Source organism: Coffea eugenioides, chromosome 5 (genome assembly GCF_003713205.1).
Source record: "Coffea eugenioides isolate CCC68of chromosome 5, Ceug_1.0, whole genome shotgun sequence".
NCBI classification, from domain to species: Eukaryota; Viridiplantae; Streptophyta; class Magnoliopsida; order Gentianales; family Rubiaceae; genus Coffea; species Coffea eugenioides.
Window position 1 is genome coordinate 48,337,924 of NC_040039.1, and position 19,894 is coordinate 48,357,817.

A 19,894-nucleotide genomic window follows, 5' to 3' on the forward strand; every position below is an offset into this window, starting at 1 on the left:
CTGGAGCTTCTCTTGCCATATCCGCCACAGCATCCGCCGTGGCCCTCGTCCTTTCCTTTGCCCTGTCCACGCCATCTTTCGTTGTATACTTTGCTCTATCAGAAACTCTTGCCGTCTCATCTGCACCTGCCCTTATATCATCCCTCCAGTTCCTACTACCCTGTGGAGTACATATATAAATAATTTGTTGCACTTGATTCCGTCTTTCTTCTTCCTTTTATTTTCCCCCGAAACCATTGCCATGTCAAGTACTTAATCATAGCGTTTTTGGATAGTAAGTTCATTTGAAAAAAAAAAAAAAATCTTTCTTACATTACAACTATATACATTTTTTTAATTATCTTTTTATTTCACATATATCAGGTAATGAAAATGCTACGCTATTATTCTAAATATTCTTCCAATTAATCTTCAAGAAGAACAACTTATATTTGCCTAACCTACGAAATAGTATTCAAACACCATGTAAGGACTTCCCTTTTCATTTTAATTTTTTGGGTGGGGGTGGCTAGGGTGGTAGTCCAGCTACAAGATTAATGATTAGTACCTGGGAATTGTGCAAAGAGGAAAAGCAATACTTGATCCCGGACGACCTGAAATGGCAATAAGATGGAGGATGGGGGGGCAAGAAGTCCATTACGGAAAGTGAGAATAAGCTCTTCTGCCTGCAGACATGGTTGCCAATGTGTGTCGATCAACTCCACTAGTGAACCAACGGTATGCTAGGCTGTTGGTCACCATAAAAATCTGAGATGCTTTTGTGGATTGGGAGATTAAGAATTTGAACTTAACCTCCTATAAATTATCACTTAATGTGTGGATTCTTCTAACTCTGATGCGTGCTTAATGAATCAGTACATCCATTTGATCCGATAATAGTTCCGTCACCGTCGGTCTCGTTAGTCCGCTTGAACGTGCCCCGTTCTCATACCTGCCGGTGTAATGTCAAAAACTCCACTAGTGTTGCTGTTCTAAATTCCAATGAAATGGGGTAATCCCTTTAGTTCGGTAAACTTTTTGGGTAAAATCATAGTAATCATGACTTTAAACTTAGGAGACGCATATGTAAAATGTAGTGCATAATTCCAAGACCATCCATATACACAGCAGATCGAGTGACAAGTCTTGACACTTTGTTAATTAAAGGACGCGTGCCTAAGTCCAGCTGCTGCTACATTCCTACGCTTCGTTCATCCTTTAGGCTTTTCTTTAGCCACGCATGGCGTTTTATACCTTGCATCATATCAAACCCACTCCTTTTTGTGTGTCCACTCCAAGATCATACCATGCTCCTGCTGTCACTGCTATACTTCCAATCTCAGTCCTCGTAAAGCATTAGCCCTTTCTTGGTGTGTCGAATATTGAACATTTCATATATACAAGTCTTTGAATGAAATGGACGTTGTCATTGAGTGTTGCTATAAAATGCTGACATAAAAAAAAAATTAGAGGAGGAAAAAAAGAAACAAAGGAACAAGGTTATGATAAAACACGTCGCAATCCATAGTGTTTCAAATCTTAAATCATCCAATCAGAATATCCTGGCAGGCATTGGTGCTCATAAGTTGTCAGAATTGATTTATTTTCGGGTGGGATTCGAACTTTATCCCATTCATTCGTAGTGAATCTCAAAATCAGCCAGTCATGTCTGTGTTCTTTGCGAAAGGACAGGACCAAGACATAACGATTGGTGAGTCTCCCTTTCAAATGCCACTTAGGAAGTTGAGAATGGATAATGGTTTGCCATTTCCACCCTAAAATGAAACAGAAACAGTCGTCGAAGTACAATAAAGGAATTAATCAACCCAGAAACATGCCACGATTCCAACACGCCATAAAGAAAGCATATATCCCCAGTCAACTTGACAAACATATCCGCTTCAACAGAGCCAAAGGTTACGTTACATCCATTAATCTGGAAATCGAAAAGGCAGAAAAAGAACTGTCGCATGAAACCAATTAAAGAGCAAGAAGAAGAAAAAAAAATCTTGCATGATTGCTTGTACGTTCTATCCATTTCTCCAATTCAATCGGGCATGTCCTCATTTAGTGAAAAAGAATGAGAATCCAAGAAAGCACATGAAGCGTATCGTATTCAGGAACAGCATCGAATAACCGTATGTATGAACAAGAAAGTGATTTTAAGGTCTAAAATCATTTAATTTGGGCATTTCATGCGAAAGACCATGCGAGCGAGACTAAAAGCGCTATACGTTAATAGTATTATATTTATGTGAAAGAGACCGAAATATTCAAGACTAGAAGGCACATTAAATTTCTTTATTTTCTAGCTCTTCCAGTCTCAATTGCATCAAGCCAAGAAACAACTTGATCGATGGAGGGTCTGCGTCTAGGCTCCTGGTCTATACATTTACAGGCTATAGCAAGCACCTCTAATAGCTGCTTTTCAAAATCTTTATCCCATATAGATGAATCAAATATCTCCTCCTCTCTCCTCTCAGATTTCATCTGAAACACCCATGAAACCAAGTCTCTGCAATTCTTCCCCTTGCAAACTTCAACAGGTCTCCTTCCGGTAAGAAGCTCAAGCAGAACAACACCAAAACTGTAAACATCTCCCCTGAAAGTTGCCGTCAATGTTTGGCTGTACTCCGGAGGTATATACCCCAGGGTGCCGACCAAATCGGTAGTGACATGGGTGTCATAAGGATGAAGTAACCTAGACAACCCAAAATCAGCTAAATGAGCTTCAAACCTCTCATCCAGAAGAATGTTGCTAGTTTTAATGTCTCGATGAATTATATTTGGCTCCTTATGCAGATAAGCTAATCCACGAGCAGCCCCTTGAGCAATCTTTAGCCTTGCTTCCCATCTAAGAAAGGAACTCCCATCAATCCTTTCATGCAACCAATAATCTAAGCTTCCATTCTCCATGTAGGAGTAAATGAGAAGCCTGTCATTTCCATGCCTGCAGTACCCTTGCAGAGAAACAAGGTTCTTGTGCTGAGCTCTTGAGAGTGCTTCTACTTCAGCTTGGAATTCACGTTCCACCTGCCCGCAATCACCAGATAGTCTCTTGATTGCAGCTTTTGTGCCATTAGGTAGGTCAGCCTTGAAAACAAGACCAAAACCTCCACAGCCAACAATATTTGTTTGGCCGAAATTGCTCGTTCCCTTCAGAATGTCTGCAACTGTGAGATCCTTGCAGTCAGCATTCTGGAAGAGCACCAACTTTGAAGGTCCAAATGCATCAGACAATCTCGGGGGCCTACTGATTTCATCCTCCAGGTCATCAATTGGATTTCCCATATCTCTTCTTGAAATTTTAAGCAGAACTAGGGCCAGGAGAATGGCAATTCCCACCCCTATACTAATTGTCAATCCAAGGATACTGCTCCGACCAAACTTGTTGTTTGAAGTTGCAGGAATAACAGGTTGAAGCCCAACATTATTAACTGCACAAGGAGAGATGATTTTCCCACAAAGTCCAGGGTTACCATCAAAGCTTGAGCTGGGGAAACTAAAAAACTGGCCACCAATTGGGATTGCTCCCTGCAAGTGATTATAAGCCACACTAAACTTTGATAGGAATGTTAGCTTATTGAATGATGAAGGAATTGATCCGTAGAGATCATTGAATGACAAATCCAGGACCTCCAGATTTCCCATATCAGAAATGGATGGAGGGATGGTTCCAGTAATATTATTCCTGCTGAGATCAAGGACATGGACTTGCTTCAACCGTCCAATTTCAGGCCAAATTGTTCCATTTAGTTTATTGTTGCTCAATAATATTGATGGAGGGAAACTTGAAGCTTGATTATACTGTAAACCACTAGAACTCTGATTTCGTTTGACAAAGAGAGGAATGCTGGTTGATGAGTTGAGACTTGGTGGATTGCTTTTTGCAGTTACGAGTCCCTTCAGCTCTGTTATACTTTTTGGAATTTCTCCCGTCAATGAGTTATTAGACAAATCCAAGTAGAATAAGTTGTCCATCTGGCCAATCCATGGAGGAATACTTCCATTCAAATGATTCCAGGACAAGTCAAGAACTTCCAACTTGCTGCAATTCAATAACCAACTTGGAATTTGGCCATTCAGGCCACAGTTCCCGAGTGCAAAAACCATCAAGTTCTGAAAACCACCTACATTTGTTGGGATTTTTTCACCATGGAAATTCTTGGTGAGGATGAGGGTAGTGAGGTTTCTGCAATTCTGCAGAACTGACAATGCTCCAGATAAACTTGTAAGACTGTTGTTGGACAAAGATAAGAACACAAGAGATGTGAGATTTGCATAACTCTCAGGTACGTGGCCAGTTAGTTCATTCTTGGCAAGACTCAAAATTTTCAGCTCCTGGGAAGTAGATAGTGAGTCTGGTAGGGGACCGTAAAAGTGATTACTAGCAAGATCAAGAGTATGCAGATTCGGTAATCCAGTGAAGTTAAGATCAATGACACCAGATAAAGAATTTTTTCCAAGATCAAGCACTCTTAGCTTAGAGCATTGGGCCAGGCTAGAAGGCAATGGCCCAGAGAACGAATTAGAATGCGCAACCAACTGCTCTAGTTTTGTCAAATTGCCAAATACATTAGGAAGTGTACCAGAAAACACGTTCCCGGATAAAACCAAAGATTTCAGATTGGAAAGCTTACTGAGTTGAGGGCTAAGCTGGCCAGAGAAATTGTTGGCAGAAAATGATAGCTGCTCCAAGGAAGTCACTGAATACAGGGACTCGGGAAGGGGGCCTGAAAAAGAATTTTCATCTAGATGTAGCTGCTGAAGAGAAGTGCTGCAATTATCCAAGCCTTCAAGTCCACCAGAGAAACGGTTCAACGATAAATCAACAACCTGAATTTTCCTCGAGATACTGCAGAGCTGAGAGTCCAACTCTCCAGAAAAGGAGTTGTTGATAATGATAAATTCAACAAGATTGGGAAATTTACCAAAATCAGTGAAGTTTCCAGTGAATAGATTGCTAGACAGATTCAGTGATTGGATTGACCTTAATTTAATAAGTGCTCCCACCACTTGTCCAGATAACTTGTTATGGCTAAGATCAAGAGATTCCAGCAGCTGCAAATTGGAAAGATCAGAAGGCAATCCACCTTCGAGATCATTGTGTGAAAGATCAAGCAGCCTCAACTGATCCAAATTTCCCAAAGACTCTGAAATCACCCCTTTCACGCCGTTTCTTGACAAATTTAACATGATCACTCTGCTTCCACCACAGACAACACCATCCCAGTTACAGCAACTGAGATCATTCGACCATGCTGAGATAATGGAGCCGTTTGTTAGATTTCCTGCAAATTCCTTCAATGCCGCAAGGTCATTTGGATGACAACCCTGGCTTTGGGCTTCAAGTCCCGAAAGCAAGCAGATAAAACAAGCCAATAATAGTAAATTCATGATGGTCATGGGGAAAAGTTCCCTGACCACCATTAGTGAAACAACAGAACTTCACTGAGTAATCAGAGCCAACATCACCATCTATCCACTTAGTTCGAGCTGCCCATTATTGCTGGTGCATCGCTTTTCAGAATTTCGAAGGTAAAAGAACCAATCAGTACCACAAAGATCAAATGAAATCCTAAGATAGTACGATAACGGATAACTATCTGAGAGCAACAAATTGCCCAATTTACAAGGGGATTGATAAACTGAAGTGAGGAAACCCAGATACAGATATATAAGTACACTTCATGCCTCTAGAAAAAGGTGCCGAGCTATCATCCCCGGCCCCAAAAAAACTGGACTTTCATTGCATAGATTTCCCAAATGAAGAGAAATTCAACATCTCAATTCCAAAAAGAACCCAAAGATCACAAAAAAAAAGGGTTTAAGAAACAAAAACCAACAACACCAACTTAGTGCTGAAGCAAGAAATGTCACTACTTGGACAAAAATAAAAAATGTCACTACAATTTAGGAACCCCACTTGGTTTCAGATCCCTAGATCAGAAACTAACAAGCAAACATTAAAATTCAAGTCATATCAATAGGTTGAAATGGGGAGAGAACCTTCTTTTCCTCCAAAAGGGAACCGATATTTCAACGCTCCATCACTTCAGAGTGAAGCAATTGTCACTTGTGAACACAACCCTCGACAGTGAAGAGGAACAGTTCCTTCTTTTAGAAGTACAATCAAGCAATGAATCAGGGGAAAGAGGGACAATGAAAAAGAACAGAGCCCCACTTTGTCTCTTGAGTCAGTAAATAGTGAAATTGAGAAATCTCGAGCGAAGAAAAAATAGGGAAAGTACACTGTAGTTTTGTGAGGGTGAGAAAATCCAAGTTAATAAATGGACAGAAAACTGGTGGACTGATTTGAAATGATGACACGAGAGCTGACTTTTAATGCAGCACGGCAAATTTGTTTAAGTACCCCATCGTTCAGAGTTTCCACAGATCACAAGTCTGAGTCAATTGTCAATACCCACATTTGTCCGCAGTCCACAGTCTCACATTAGAAAATGCGTGTGATTGTGTGGGAGTTCTGAGTGGGAGATTTGAAGGATGAGTGGATGAGGTTGGACATTAATTGGTGCATTCTTACGAGGACAGGCGTGAGATTTTAGTACGACTTATTTTTCGTCGGCTCCCCCACAGCCCGCACTGCGCGTGTACCATAAAACTGGCAACCAAATCATGGAGGGTGTCTTCTTACCTTTGTTTTCTTCTTCTGCCTTGCTCCCTCTATAGAATCACCAAATTTTCCTCAAAATTGTGAAATTTGAAGAAAGTTTCAACGTACTCTGCATGGTTTTTTAACAATAAGGCTTAATTCGATGGTCAAGTTAAAACTCTTTAAAAAAAAAAAAAAAAGAGAAACCTTATATTCAAGTCTTATTACACGTAAATTTATCTTCCCACTATATGTGAGTTATTTGTTAAGATGTAATTTTTATTACTATAGATTGATTTGAGTTGTAATTTATTTATATTAATGCACCATTATGAGTTCCTTGAATTATTTTGAAAATAACACATATATATTTTAAATTTGTTGATATTAAAGAGTTTTATTATAGTGTTGAATTCATCAATACAAGCAATCAATTATTACCCCGCCTCCCCCATGCTTATGAAATACCATTATTATCCTTAGAGAGTATTAATGTCACATGCTTAGGTACATACTCTTAAATTTCAATAATGCTAGTCTCTTTAGCTTTTTAGTACTACTAGTATGTAATGTCTAAAAATATCCTTTCAGCACTTCTAAATTTATAAATAATATTTACATATAATTAAATGTTAGAAAATACCATTTTTTATCCTAAGGTGCTGCTAGTTTTATGCTTTTAGGTACCTGTTCTTTGATTTTTAGTGCTTTCAGTACCAGCTTCATTAATTAACTTTTATGAATCCGTTAAGATTAAAATCCTCAGGTGTAATTTTTTTTAAAAAAAAAAATGTTGCAGCACGCGCGTTGAGGTAGAGACTAGAGAGTGCGAATGTTTTATAACAGCTGGCAGCGAGACCGAAAAGTCAAAGAAGTGAGATTCGATGATGACCGGGGAAGCAGGAAAGGATGGGCGGAAGTAGCCGGTAGCATGGAGCGGCGGAAGTCACGGGGTTTGGGAGGTGATTTATTTGTGAAGTTAAGGAGATCCATTCCCAAAGGGGTTGTCGGGTCAACTACTCAAACCTACTTCTTATGTATGATGCGAGAGTAGGACTGACATGTGAACGTACCGAATCCACATAAATATGAGACTCGGTTGCTGATTGCTGGATTGGATTGCGACAATAATATCCATTCCTCTTCCAACTTTAGTGGTTAGTCAAGGGCTTTTACCAGCATTCATTGATGATTTGATTCTACTAAGATGCAAGAATTTTTGTGGGAAGTAATTGCCTAAATTGGTAATGACCTTACAAATCAATTCGTCCAACTGCATACCGAATACGAGTAATTATTTATGTAGATTAGGTAGGTTCCCATGTTTAATCACGTCCAAGTGTTTTACGTAACTTTTTTATGGAACTTTGTGATAAACAAACATCCTTCATTATCCACTGCATTAAAAAAAAAAAAATATTCTATAGCATAGTGTATGGTGCTTATCGTTTCTTTTCTTTTTTTTCCATTTGTTGAAACCAACAGAAAGAAACGGTGGCATTAAGATTCCTTATTTTTACGTTTAAGGAGAATAAGATGGTTGATTAAGATGATTTCCTAATAGCAAGTATTATTCATATTCTCGTTATTTGTATTATCACATAGTCTAATAAATGAAAAAATATATGATAAAAATAATGGTAGAATTGCGATAAACAAAAAGGGGATTACAATTAACAATTCCCAATAACCTTCATGTTCCATCATTAATTCTTGAGTTTTGATAAGAATTTCTACCTTTTAGACGATCATGTAGAGACTTCCGCAAAGAACCATCTAGTCCAACCAAAAATGCAATCTAAAAACAAGAATAAACCTTAACATCCGCTCTTGAATTAGGAAAAGGTAATTGAATTAGCACTCAAAAGAGTAGCCCTATTGCTCTCTGTGTTTGATCCATCGAATTAGAGCAGCACACCATATTAAAAGGATAGAAGGAAGCTTGCTTTTAATTAAGGCCAAGAAATTAAGTAGCTGCTTTCATATTTCTTTCGAGGGATTAAGAGCCCGTCCTGATTACTATTTTTAAGAGTTTTTGTAAAAAAAAAAATTTATAACAATTTGGTGTATATATATATATATGTACGAGGTAATAAGTGATACCGACATTCCTAAAAAAAAAAATCCGAGGTAATGATGTAAGAAAACAAATAGTTCAGCAGCAGGTAAGCGAAGTTTAGACACAATAAGGTGCTATCGTTGTCATTCAATCAAAAACAGAAAAAAAAAATTGTGTATACTATAAAAAGAATAATAAAATGTCCCATGACATTGAGGTCCACTCGTCAAAACAAATTTTTATTAGTGTGTTCGAATGCGTGTGGGCATATATGATGGTTTAGGTGACATGATTGCATTATTAAGCTTGCTTGGCAAGCTTTTTAGAGTGCTACAAAGTAATTAGTAGTGGGACTTCCAATTTACAATGATGCCTCGCCCATGATATCAACTCATCCTCAGTAGTGACAGTTGTGAGTTTTGCTGGGAAGCTTTCTGCTTTTTGACTTTTTGGGTGCTGAACTGTCGAACCAGAACTTCTTCATAGAGTACAGAAATGGACACTGCAATTTTTTTTTTTTTTATTGGCACCCAATAAAAAAAAAAATATTTAACACTAACACAGATTGAGTCAGTTTAATGTGGGCTAGCAAGCAATTGTTAATATGTTTTGAAGCTTATTAGATATATTATATTATTTGCCAATGCTGGCCTCTAGTGGCGTGTTGTCGATGCTCGATAGCAACCTTTGACAAGATTTAGTCCTAAATTAAGCATTGATGCCAAAAGGAGTAGGCTTGTGCTAGCTTGAGTTCTACTCAAGAGTCAAGCCAATTAGAAGTAAGAGAAAACTTTTTAGCCTCGAAAATTTTGGGAGTAATTACTACTGATATGAGCCTTTCATGTAACCAAAATGAATCAAAACACAAAGAAGAAGGGCTGGGTAACACAAATTGTAATCGTCGAGTCTTTTACGACATCACCCTCAGTTCAAAAACTTTTGCTTGCATCGTCAACAAAATTTTTAATTGCCTTTTAATTTCACGTAAATCACATGCAAAAGTGTTACGATATATATATATATATATTTTTCAAAAGATATCCCAAACAATCTATTATCCAAACACGCTCTAGAATTGAGTAAGATGCATGATAATTTTCACCGAGCCATTGCTCCTCAACATACTAACGATGACAAAGTTCATTCGTATTCGGTTCTATTGACTTCGATGAATATATTTACAATAAATAAAATCCAAGAACTATTACTAAAGGTTATTATTCGAAATAACCCCATCAACTGAATATTGGGACATGCTTGTCTCTTTTTCTCTTTAAGGAAAAAAAAATACTAAAAGAGAGACTCTAAGCAAGCATTATAAGGAGAGGGAAAAAGGGGGATTTTGATGATGGACAACTCAAACATGCCCATGTCAAAGAGTCATTCAAATGCTATCAAATTTCTGCTTGGGCTCATTGGGTTGGGTCTTCTTTCTATACGTCTACTCCAATCTGGAAAACCATAGACAGACCAGGGCTATATCGGGCTGGTCCATGAACTACCAATACTTGCCTTTGGGCTGGAAGCAGGTACTTGGGTGGATATAATCCAGTTGTTTGGATGGTAGGGAATGGTGGGACCGGATCAATTATCAAGTACGCCTGAGAAGAATCAAGCCTAAGCTCGTCAATTGTCAGGGGAGTCGAAAGAGTTGCTGACATGGCTGAAATCAAGTGCATAGGAGTGGTTGGAGCCGGCCAAATGGGTTCCGGAATCGCCCAACTGGCTGTCGTCAACGGCGTCGACGTCTGGCTTCATGATACTGAGGCTGAAGCTCTCTCCAGAGCCCACAATTCAATTTCTAAAAACATTGAACGCCTGGTCTCAAAGGGTCACCTTTCCCAGGTTTCCATCACCCATATATCTATTTCTTTTGTTGTAAAAAATGAACTTTCCATCTTCGCTTTTCGTTTTTTGAAGTTCTTTGTAGAAAACTCGGCATCTTTATGTAATTTAATGCTTAATTTAAGTGGAGTTAGAGCAACACTAATGTCTCATTCGTAACGAGCTTGCATGTTTTCCCCCTCTTCTAATTGTTGTTGGCGGGTGTATTTGTCCTTATAGTATTAGATTCTGTGTTGCAACGGTAGAAGGCCGGAGATACTAATCCCTTTAATAGAATAACCCAGGTGACAAACTTAATTGAATAATTAAATCGAAACGGGGTTCATAATCATAGCTTGGTACTAGTTAGTACTAGCATTTTGGAATAATACCTGGATTAGCTGTTGAAGCTTAATCAAAGTCAACTACTTCAACGCTGTGTTTGGTTATCTATCAGAATTGGAATTCAATGGGGAATTGGAATTGCATCCTAGTGCCATGTAGCGAAACAAGCAAGTAGGATGCACTTCTAATTTCAATTGGAATCCTTATGGAGAACCGAAGACAGCCCAAGTGTTTAAAAAGTAAGTTATAATGTCTTTTCTTCCCCCTGCTGTAACTTTTTAACAGGCTGTAGAGGCTGATGCTGCAAGGCGTTTACGCTGTACTTCCAGTCTGGATGATCTTATTTCAGTTGATATGGTGATTGAGGCTGTTGTTGAGTCTGAGGATGTGAAGAAGAAGTTATTTGTTCAATTGGATAAAATTCTAAAAGGCTCTGCAATCTTGGCATCAAATACAAGTTCCATTTCCATTACTCGTTTAGCATCAGCAACAAGCAGACCCAGCCAGGTTACCTTTGAAGTGCTTGATACTTGATGAATCAATATGCAATTTTGTCATTGTTTACACTTATAGGTTTAGGTAAAAGTGAAAAATGAAGGTCCAGATAACTTCTGAGTATTTGTGCTTGGTTGCCTTTAATCTTGCGTTGTTGGTCAGGTTGGTTATATGAGCTCCCCTCATTTACTGTATCATGTTGCAGGTGATCGGCATGCATTTTATGAACCCTCCACCTATTATGAAACTAGTTGAGATTATTAAGGGGGCAGATACATCAGATGATACTTATAATGCCACTAGATGCTTGGCTGAGAGGTGATTTAATGTTAAATCTTATATTTATCAACAAACATACTCCATGCCTTTTACACACTTTGATTGATTTCAGTGTTCCTCTGTCATCGATATGCTAGTGACGTTAGCAAAATTTGCATCCTTTCTGCCTCAACAGGCAAAGTAGACATGTCATAGTGCTCTGAATAGGGCCCTCTCCACGGAAAACACAAGTCCACAGATTAGTTCCTCAGAGAAGTTGCTATGTCATACTTCTAGCATTGGAATACATTTCTGGTTGTGGCATAGTGCTAGAGTTATGTGAGTTCAACTTCTTGTCAAAGCATGCACATTTGGGAGTGAATTCGGTCTGTTTGATAGAGATAAGTGGAAGTATAGGGCTATATTACAATTCTTGAAACTCTTTAACAGTAACCCTGCACAAAGGCTTATCAGCTATTGAAGTTTGAAATATAATTTTCTGACATGTCTATTGTAGATGAATAGATATATACTTGTATAATTTCATATTTATGCTTTTACATAATAAAGTCATTGGAGCCACTGGATTTGCAGGATGGGAAAGACAGTCATTTGCTCCAATGACTATCCTGGCTTCATTGTAAACCGAATTCTGATGCCAATGATAAACGAAGCATTTCATGCTTTACATACTGGAGTAGCAACAAAGGAAGACATTGATACAGGAATGAAGCTGGGGACAAACCATCCAATGGGTCCTCTAGAGCTTGCTGATTTGATTGGGCTTGATGTTTGCTTGTCAATAATGAAAGTTCTTCAGGCTGGCCTTGGGGACAGTAAATATGCTCCGTGTCCTCTTCTTGTGCAGTATGTTGATGCTGGTCGACTTGGCAGAAAACGCGGTGTTGGGGTTTATGACTATGATTCTAGGCCCAAAGAAATAAAACCATTGGCTCAACTTTAATATTCTTCAAGTATGAAAATAACGAGAATCTCAATTATGCATTTTCCACATGACATGTCTGAAACATGACTTTGACTGTTGAGGTAAGATTAAGAGTGCTCTACTACAGAGTCCTGGAAGCTTGAAAGTTCCATAATCTTGTTGTAGCGTCTTCCTGGAGCCCAAGCTGCGGTAGATTTAGTCTTGTTGTTCATTTCAAAATAAACATGTAAGTTACTGAAATAGGATTATACATGTTTGTAAAATTGATAAATAGAAGAGAAAATGAAACTCTCTTATCTGGCATACAGTAGGAAAGATGGCTTGTGAAAGTTTATGAATACTGTGAAGATCCAGTGATTATGCTTTTACCTGTTTGCCTCCTTTTGCTACTAGATACAAGTATGTGAATACTACTATAATCTGTTGAATCGAATACCATAATAATGGTTAGTGATTAATCTTGGTGATGGAAATCCTTTATCTCTTTGGTAAGAATCAATCGAGAATGCTAATCAGCACTCGGACATCAGGTCAATCTATTGCATTCTAGACTGGCATGTAATTGTCGCTCGCATCGTTGTTCACAGGGTAAATAATAGAGGATTTTACAGATGAACTACTCTAGGCTTTCCCTATGTATGATGATCTTCCAAAAGGGTTTTGGTTTTCTGATAGTCACAGGGGCGATCTAAGCTGTGAATAATTATCGGGTCCTTCAAGCTCTGCGCAATCAACCAAACATATGCAAAGATTCTAGCTGCCCTTGTCAGTTATCACAACCGACACATTTCTCAGGAATCTGTTAACCATCCGCTAGTAGGAGAAAGGAGTGATTAAATTTGCTTTAATAGCTATTGAGGCTGTTATACTTCTTATTGCTCCTTCAATGATGGATTTACCCACCGCTTGTTTACATGTTCTATTGTTGAATGATGTCTAACAGTAGTTGGTATGGTGTTCAAGAAAGCTCTCTTATAATAACAATGTAGAAGTCTGTTCTCTATAATGCTTGCCAGTTGCCTGCCCAAAATTTCTTATAGTGAGTTGATTAAACCAAAAAGTAGTCCCTTCTTTTCAAAGTTAATGGCCCACCAAAGTTCCCTATTTGTAGGGTACCCCAAATTCCCTCATTGTCATTGCCCACCCAAAGCAATTTCATGCCAGCATATAGTTGTCTTATTGATAGCATGGCCAGTCATCATGAAAGCGATTGAAATGGAATCCAACAGTAAAAGGTGTACTATTCTCCAAAAGAATTCTAGTGAAAACGGAAGATAAAAAGAAACAAGAAGGGCTAAAGCACAAAAACTTTCCCGTGTGCACCATTTGGGATAGTGGGAAGAGAGAAGCATGAAGTTCTTATTCCAGTGCCCCTGTTGCTCCTGTTTCTGCTTCATGAAACCCAAGGCAGGCAAACCAAAGCCAAAAGAGGAGCCAAAGCCAAAGGAGCAGCCAAAGCCGAAGGAAGAGAAGAAGGAAGCCAAGGGAGAGTAACCTTACAATCGGATCGAGCAACGACTCTTTTTAAGTAATTAATTCTCTTTATCTTCCCTTTATGATTTTATTTGCTACCATTCAACAGGCGAATGGTGGTAGAAGCAATTGTATGTTTTTTCTAAATCTGTATCGAGTTACGACGTACTCGGGTTACCAGGCATGTTGCTTGTCCAAGTGTACTCAGATGGGAATTAATTCTCGCATAACCATTTCAGCATTGTAAATTGTCCTGCTAGTTCTCTTTTCTGCTTGAGTTTGCTTTCAATAGTGATGAATACATGTAGGTGATAGAGCCCTTTGCTGGCCCAATATGCCAGAATTGCCTGAGAAAGTTTTATGCTTAGATCCAGGTTGTCGTTAAAAACCTGAGGAAATCCTTAAACTATTGTGGTTATCTACTTTTAGCCCCTTATTTATATTTTGTTTCTGATTGGCCCCTGAACATTTAAAATCACATACTTTAAGGACTTCCAGTGACTTTAGGCATAAGTCTAGCCAGATTTAAAGGGTTTTTTGTCCGTTCACAATCAAAGTATCGGGACCAGCATTAGAAACCCGGAAAAAAAGGCAACCCTTCAACGACTGCTAAAGAATCTGAAGAAAAAGAAGGACAAGGTGTAAAAATGAAACTTGAAAATGCATAGCCAATAAATTGTACATATGGATATTGGAGTACCTCTTTTGTTATTGGATTAAAGGTAGCAATGGATGTTTCTTTGTCCATTAGCAACGGACCCTCTTCGGAATAGCAGATTGCATGATCTTTTAGTGTCTCGGAACTGACAAAGAGTACTTGGCATTTCGCTTGGAATCAACAAAGCTGTAGAGTCCTCTTGATCTTTCCAGGAATATTAGACATGGAGAGAATGTGTTGGTGGTCCTCATCGGAATGGTGGAGGCATCAAAAGTTTATGCAGTCAGCAAAAGAAAGTTTTCCAGCAGTGAGAGCAAGTATTTTTGAAGGGACATCACACAACAATTTCCTTTATTTTGTTTCTCCTGATTTATTCTTCACCAAACTCTTCAGCTTGATTTCCTTTTCTTCTACCTTCATTCGTCCTCTTAGTTGTTGTTCTTCCTCTTCTGATTTTCCGGAGATTCTAACAATTTCTTGCTGATGATTACTAGTGTCTCCCCTGTGATGATTATCCTAAAAAGAGGCAATCCTCGATTTTTCAGATGATTTTTTTTTTTTAAAGAAAATCTAATGGTGTTTTGAAGAAAGAAATTGAAGGATTGCCTCTATTTAGGGATACTAGTCCGGATGCTTCAATTGTGAATGGGCAAAAATGCCCTTAAATCAGGCCCGATTTTTGCCTAAAATCACCAAAAGTTCTTAAAGAATGCAATCTTAATTGTTCAAGAACCAATCGAAAACAAATTTCAAATGAGGAGTCAAAATAGACAATAAAAATAGTTTAAGGACTCCGCATGTTTTTTACTTTATTCTGAGAGAAGATGCATAGTGTTTGGATACAAAACTTATCCCAAATAATATTTCGTTTGCATCATAAATACATTTTTCAACCCACCTTTTTATATTCACAACTACCTTTTTATCTCACATACATCACATCATAAAAAGTGTTACAGTAATTATTCTAAATAATATTTCAAATAATACCCTATCCAAACACACCTGCTTCCCTATTATTTTAGAAGGATGTTAATGGCACTCCCTATTTTGTTGTCCACACTTTCACCATCCATGTATATGTCAAGAAAAAAATGTATATATCAGATTGACCTTGCAAAAAGTAAGCTTTGATAGATTGAAGTGACACTTTTGCCCTACGCAAACACATCCACTTTCTTCTTTGCTACAAAAAATCAATTATGGATGACAGTCCTCTAATAGAGGACATATTACAAACTGAGCAAGATATGTGGTCTGATGAAGTGGTCTGATGAAATCCAATAATTTTGTAAAAAATTCCACCTTTTTATCAGCATTTTTCTTCCGCCAAAGCCTGCTAATCATGGTATAGTATGAAAATTCTTTTGGTGCATGCTCTTTTGCGGGTCAAGTGAGTTGAATATTTTGGTTGCTTTTTTTTGGAATTCTTCAAAGATCTACCATTGTTCTGTTTTTCTTTTTCACACGGTCTAGCATAAAGACCTATTAAAAATTTAAATCTTGAAATAGTAATATATGGTTCGTCAAGTTTAAGGAATTATATTTTAAGTTTTGAGCTTGCAAAATATTTTTGCATTGTAAAGATTAATTTTTAGCATTCTGTGGTTTTGTTAATTTTTATTCGTATTTTAGCTGAAAATTTTGAACCAAATTGCACAAGCTATGCTATTAGAAAATTTCAAATCGGCCATTTGTCAATCTATGGCCACGAGAAAGAAAATAGTGCAACTGGAGTGTTTGGATATCAAAATTATCTCAAATAATATTTTGCTTGCATCACAAACACATTTCCCAACCTACCTTTTTATATTTCCAACTACTTTTTATCTCACATACATCATATCACAAAAAGTGTTACAATAATTATTTCAAATAAATGGGTCTGTTTGGATTGTAAGTTATTTGGGATTATTTGGGATATTTTTACTGTAGCACTTTTTGTGATGTGATGTATGTGAGATAAAAAGATATTGGGAAGATAAAAAGGTGTATTGGAAATTGTAAAGATGATGTAAGCAAATAAAATTGGAAAAATATGAAGCAATCCATATTTCAAATAATATACTATCCAAACAATGTAATATAGCCTCTTCTCGATAAGCAAGATGAGATAGTAAGAGCGTGACCAATAGAAAAGGGTGTACTAATAATTTGTGTTTGGATTATGCGTTATTTCACTTTATTTACATCTTATTTACGTACACTGATTTGCTTGCATCATCAATACATTTTTCAATCACCTTTTTATTTTACATACATCATATCAAAAAAGTGCTACAGTACTTTTTCATAAAATTATCTCAAATTCAAACACACTTATATTTGTGGTCATTTTTATTTATTTGTGATCGTTTTATCTTTTCAATAGTTTTTTTATCTCAAATACATCGTGGGTCATCATAAAAACAGTTACTATAATTATTTCAATTCCAAACACGTAATTTCACATTCTAAACTACCGATTTGATATCCTCAAATCTAGTCCAAATTTCTAGCAAGTTGCAATTACTAATTTACCATAGAATAGGATGCCTTATTGGCGTAATCAAGAATGTCAAATCTGAGCTAATGACATGAGTCACAGATTAATGATTGAGAGGCTTATCCAGCCCTAAACGTGCACCACAAGAAATATATATATATATCTTACATATATATAAAAAGCTAAGACTTCTACTCTCAGGTTTAGCCACGTGGTGGGCTGAGGGGAGGGAGAAAAATTTTCTTCCGTTTATGCCCTGAGAATCTTGATTAGTTCTCCGAACAGTGTATCATTGGTGAGGTTATTTTTGTCTTGTTACATGAAATTACTAACTTGTCCAGAGAAAAATAACTAGCCCCAAAACAGTAACTAACTATTGAGGGTTATTTCTGACTTTTTCCGCATATTCTTTTGCTTTACTTCTCAGTCTTTCCCGGCATGAGCTCTGTTCTCCACTTCTTGTTTGTCTCCATTATGCAAGACAAAAAGCCAACAAGTCAAACAACTTTAACACCGATGGCAGGAAAGCAACACACTCTATTTGTAGTTCATTTTACAACTTTAGCCCATCATTTTTTTTTCTTCTTCCTTTCTCTCTCTCTGTTTCCCGTTTCTCTATTTTTCCTTTCTTCTCTTTCTGGTTCAACGAAGAAAAGTGACAAGAAGCCAAAAAGTCAAACAACTTTAGCACCGATGGCAGGAAAGCAAAACACTCCATTTGCACTTCATTTTACTTTCCCCACTTTTCCTTCGCTTTCCTTCAGTAATTAACCAAGAAAGACCTTCACAAATTTCAATCGATGTCCCAAAGATCACAACTTTCGATTTACTTTCACTACAAAAACCAGAATGATTGAAATGAGATGACTATGGTGAAAACACCCATCTCCTCTTGTGATTTTGTGAGTTTATAGCCATTGAATTTGTTTCTTTGTTGTTTTATATTGACTACAAATTAATTGTTTGGTTCCTAACGCTTGTTGCCATTTTGTAGAAAAAGTTGCAGATTTACTTCTCAGTCTTTCCCATCTCTTGCCTTTTTTTTTTGGTCTAAGAAAGCGGAAACTAGCATTGTCCAGAAGTGGTTTTTGACTTTTTGCCTAGCATTCTTCCCCTCTCCTTCCAATTGTTTCAGCTTCGTTTTCTTTTTGCTTGAGAAGAAGCATGTTTGCAGATTTCATTTTGTTGTCATGTTCAATTCGAGTGTGTAGGTCTATCATGGCTGAATTGTAGTCTTAGAATCTATTGCTCCAATATTTTTTGATAGCGCAATGCATTCTAAGACTTACACTTACTAGGACCTACCTCACCTGCTAATGACTGCTATTAGCAGAGCCACAAAGTTGTAAATCGTAGCTTGACGAGCTGAAAACGCAGTATTAGAGTCCACTGCTCCAATATATTTTGATAGAGCAGTGCATTTTAATACTCATATGTCATATAAGTCTCTCTAGCAATGAATAATATGTACAGTAGTTCTTAACATTCCTTTTCTATATGCTACAATTTTTGCGCCCGAGTTTTGTTGTGTTTCACCTGTTAATCATACTTTTCAAATTGTAAGTTTGTTTGCTTTCACTTATTAACTCAATGTATCCTTTATATGACTGTAATAGAGCTAACTAATCGATAGATTGCTATGTATTGGAAACAAAAGAGTAAGCATTTCTTTCTACACCTTACAAATGAGTAAACAGGGACAATTTGTATTTAAAATTCTCCAATTGATGATTAATATTGTTCAATATTTATTGTACAGGATTTTCTTCTGTTTACATCCTCTTATAGCTCATTATACCTGAAGATATTCAGCTTAGATTCTTTCCTATTAAAAAAACACATTTCAATATTTTTTACACAATACTCTAGTATATATATATATATATATAAAATGGTGCTTTGTCAGAACTCTGATCTACTATTCTTCATGGACGGATGAGGAACTGGAAGGAAGGGTCACAAAGTCCAGCAACGAATATCTATAAATCCATTGAGGTGGTCACTGGTAGTTTATTTGTTTATCCTCCAAGAACCAATGAATCAAAACCCCAAATTACAAATTAACCTGAGGGGTCCCTAAGGCGCTTTTAAAAATAATAATACTAATAATAAACAAAGGAAAAATTTGACGGAGAAACCCAATTTAATAGGAAAATGAAAAAGGATCGATATGAAGTCATGGCATTGACATGTATAAATATAATCAAGAGTAAAAATTCCCCTCAAACTCTAATGTATTCTCTAACAAGAGTGAATGGCCAAAAAGTTTACTAAACTATTAAATATGGTATGGATTACTCATCAAAATTTTCTTGTGGCCACAAAGGTTATTAAAATGGCAAAAACAGGTCATCACGGTCATTTTGTCAAATTCTACCGAAAAAATAATTGGTAAATTACTGAGATTCAAAAATCTCTGTGGCAAAAATGACCTTTGGGTAGCTCATTGTTTTATTAATAGAATTTGACAAAATGGCCTTGCTAGCCAATCCGTGTCATATTTAATAGTTTAATCAGTTTTTGGACCATTCACTTCTCTAATATTAATTAATAAGAGTCTGATTGAGTTTGTACTAATACTGTGACAGAAGATGTTCATGGATTGGATTGCATTTTTCTAAATTTTTTGTAGAAAAATTATTATAATGATTGGATATATATGAGATAAAAAAGTGATTGAAAAATATATTCATGGAAACGTAGCAATTTTTCAATGCAATTTTTCTTTGAAAAGGTGATTTGAAAAATTGCTTTCCAAA

General features: G+C 37.0%; 2 protein-coding genes across 3 annotated transcripts; one reads left to right on the forward strand and one right to left on the reverse strand.

The window, feature by feature from the left end:
* Nucleotides 1–2,251: 2,251 nt before the first annotated feature.
* LOC113770859 (phytosulfokine receptor 2) lies at nt 2,252–6,197 on the reverse strand. Of its 2 annotated transcripts, none has more exons than XM_027315468.1 (2): nt 5,989–6,197; nt 2,252–5,488 (listed from the first exon to the last, which is right to left on the reverse strand). In XM_027315468.1, the coding sequence occupies exon 2, from the start codon at nt 5,407–5,409 to the stop codon at nt 2,281–2,283; it is 3,129 nt and encodes a 1,042-aa protein (XP_027171269.1). In that variant the 5' UTR covers nt 5,410–5,488; nt 5,989–6,197; the 3' UTR covers nt 2,252–2,280. The 2 variants fall into 2 exon arrangements, with proteins under 2 accessions (XP_027171269.1, XP_027171268.1); XM_027315467.1 differs by having other exon boundaries at nt 2,252–5,499.
* Nucleotides 6,198–10,241: 4,044 nt separating this feature from the next.
* On the forward strand, nt 10,242–12,911 carry LOC113770668 (3-hydroxybutyryl-CoA dehydrogenase). The gene is made up of 4 exons (XM_027315199.1): nt 10,242–10,496; nt 11,106–11,327; nt 11,521–11,633; nt 12,168–12,911. The coding sequence occupies exons 1-4, from the start codon at nt 10,311–10,313 to the stop codon at nt 12,535–12,537; spliced, it is 891 nt and encodes a 296-aa protein (XP_027171000.1). The 5' UTR covers nt 10,242–10,310; the 3' UTR covers nt 12,538–12,911.
* The last annotated feature ends 6,983 nt before the right edge of the window (nt 12,912–19,894 follow it).

Excerpts from the sequence above, each read along its gene's own strand:
- LOC113770668 (XM_027315199.1), top strand. The coding sequence starts at position 10,311 with ATGGCTGAAATCAAGTGCATAGGAGTGGTTGGAGCCGGCCAAATGGGT. Across the intron at positions 11,328-11,520 it reads CAACAAGCAGACCCAGCCAG|GTGATCGGCATGCATTTTAT; the intron begins GTTACCTTTGAA and ends ATCATGTTGCAG. Across the intron at positions 11,634-12,167 it reads ACTAGATGCTTGGCTGAGAG|GATGGGAAAGACAGTCATTT; the intron begins GTGATTTAATGT and ends CTGGATTTGCAG.
- LOC113770859 (XM_027315468.1), bottom strand. The coding sequence starts at position 5,409 with ATGGTGGTCAGGGAACTTTTCCCCATGACCATCATGAATTTACTATTA.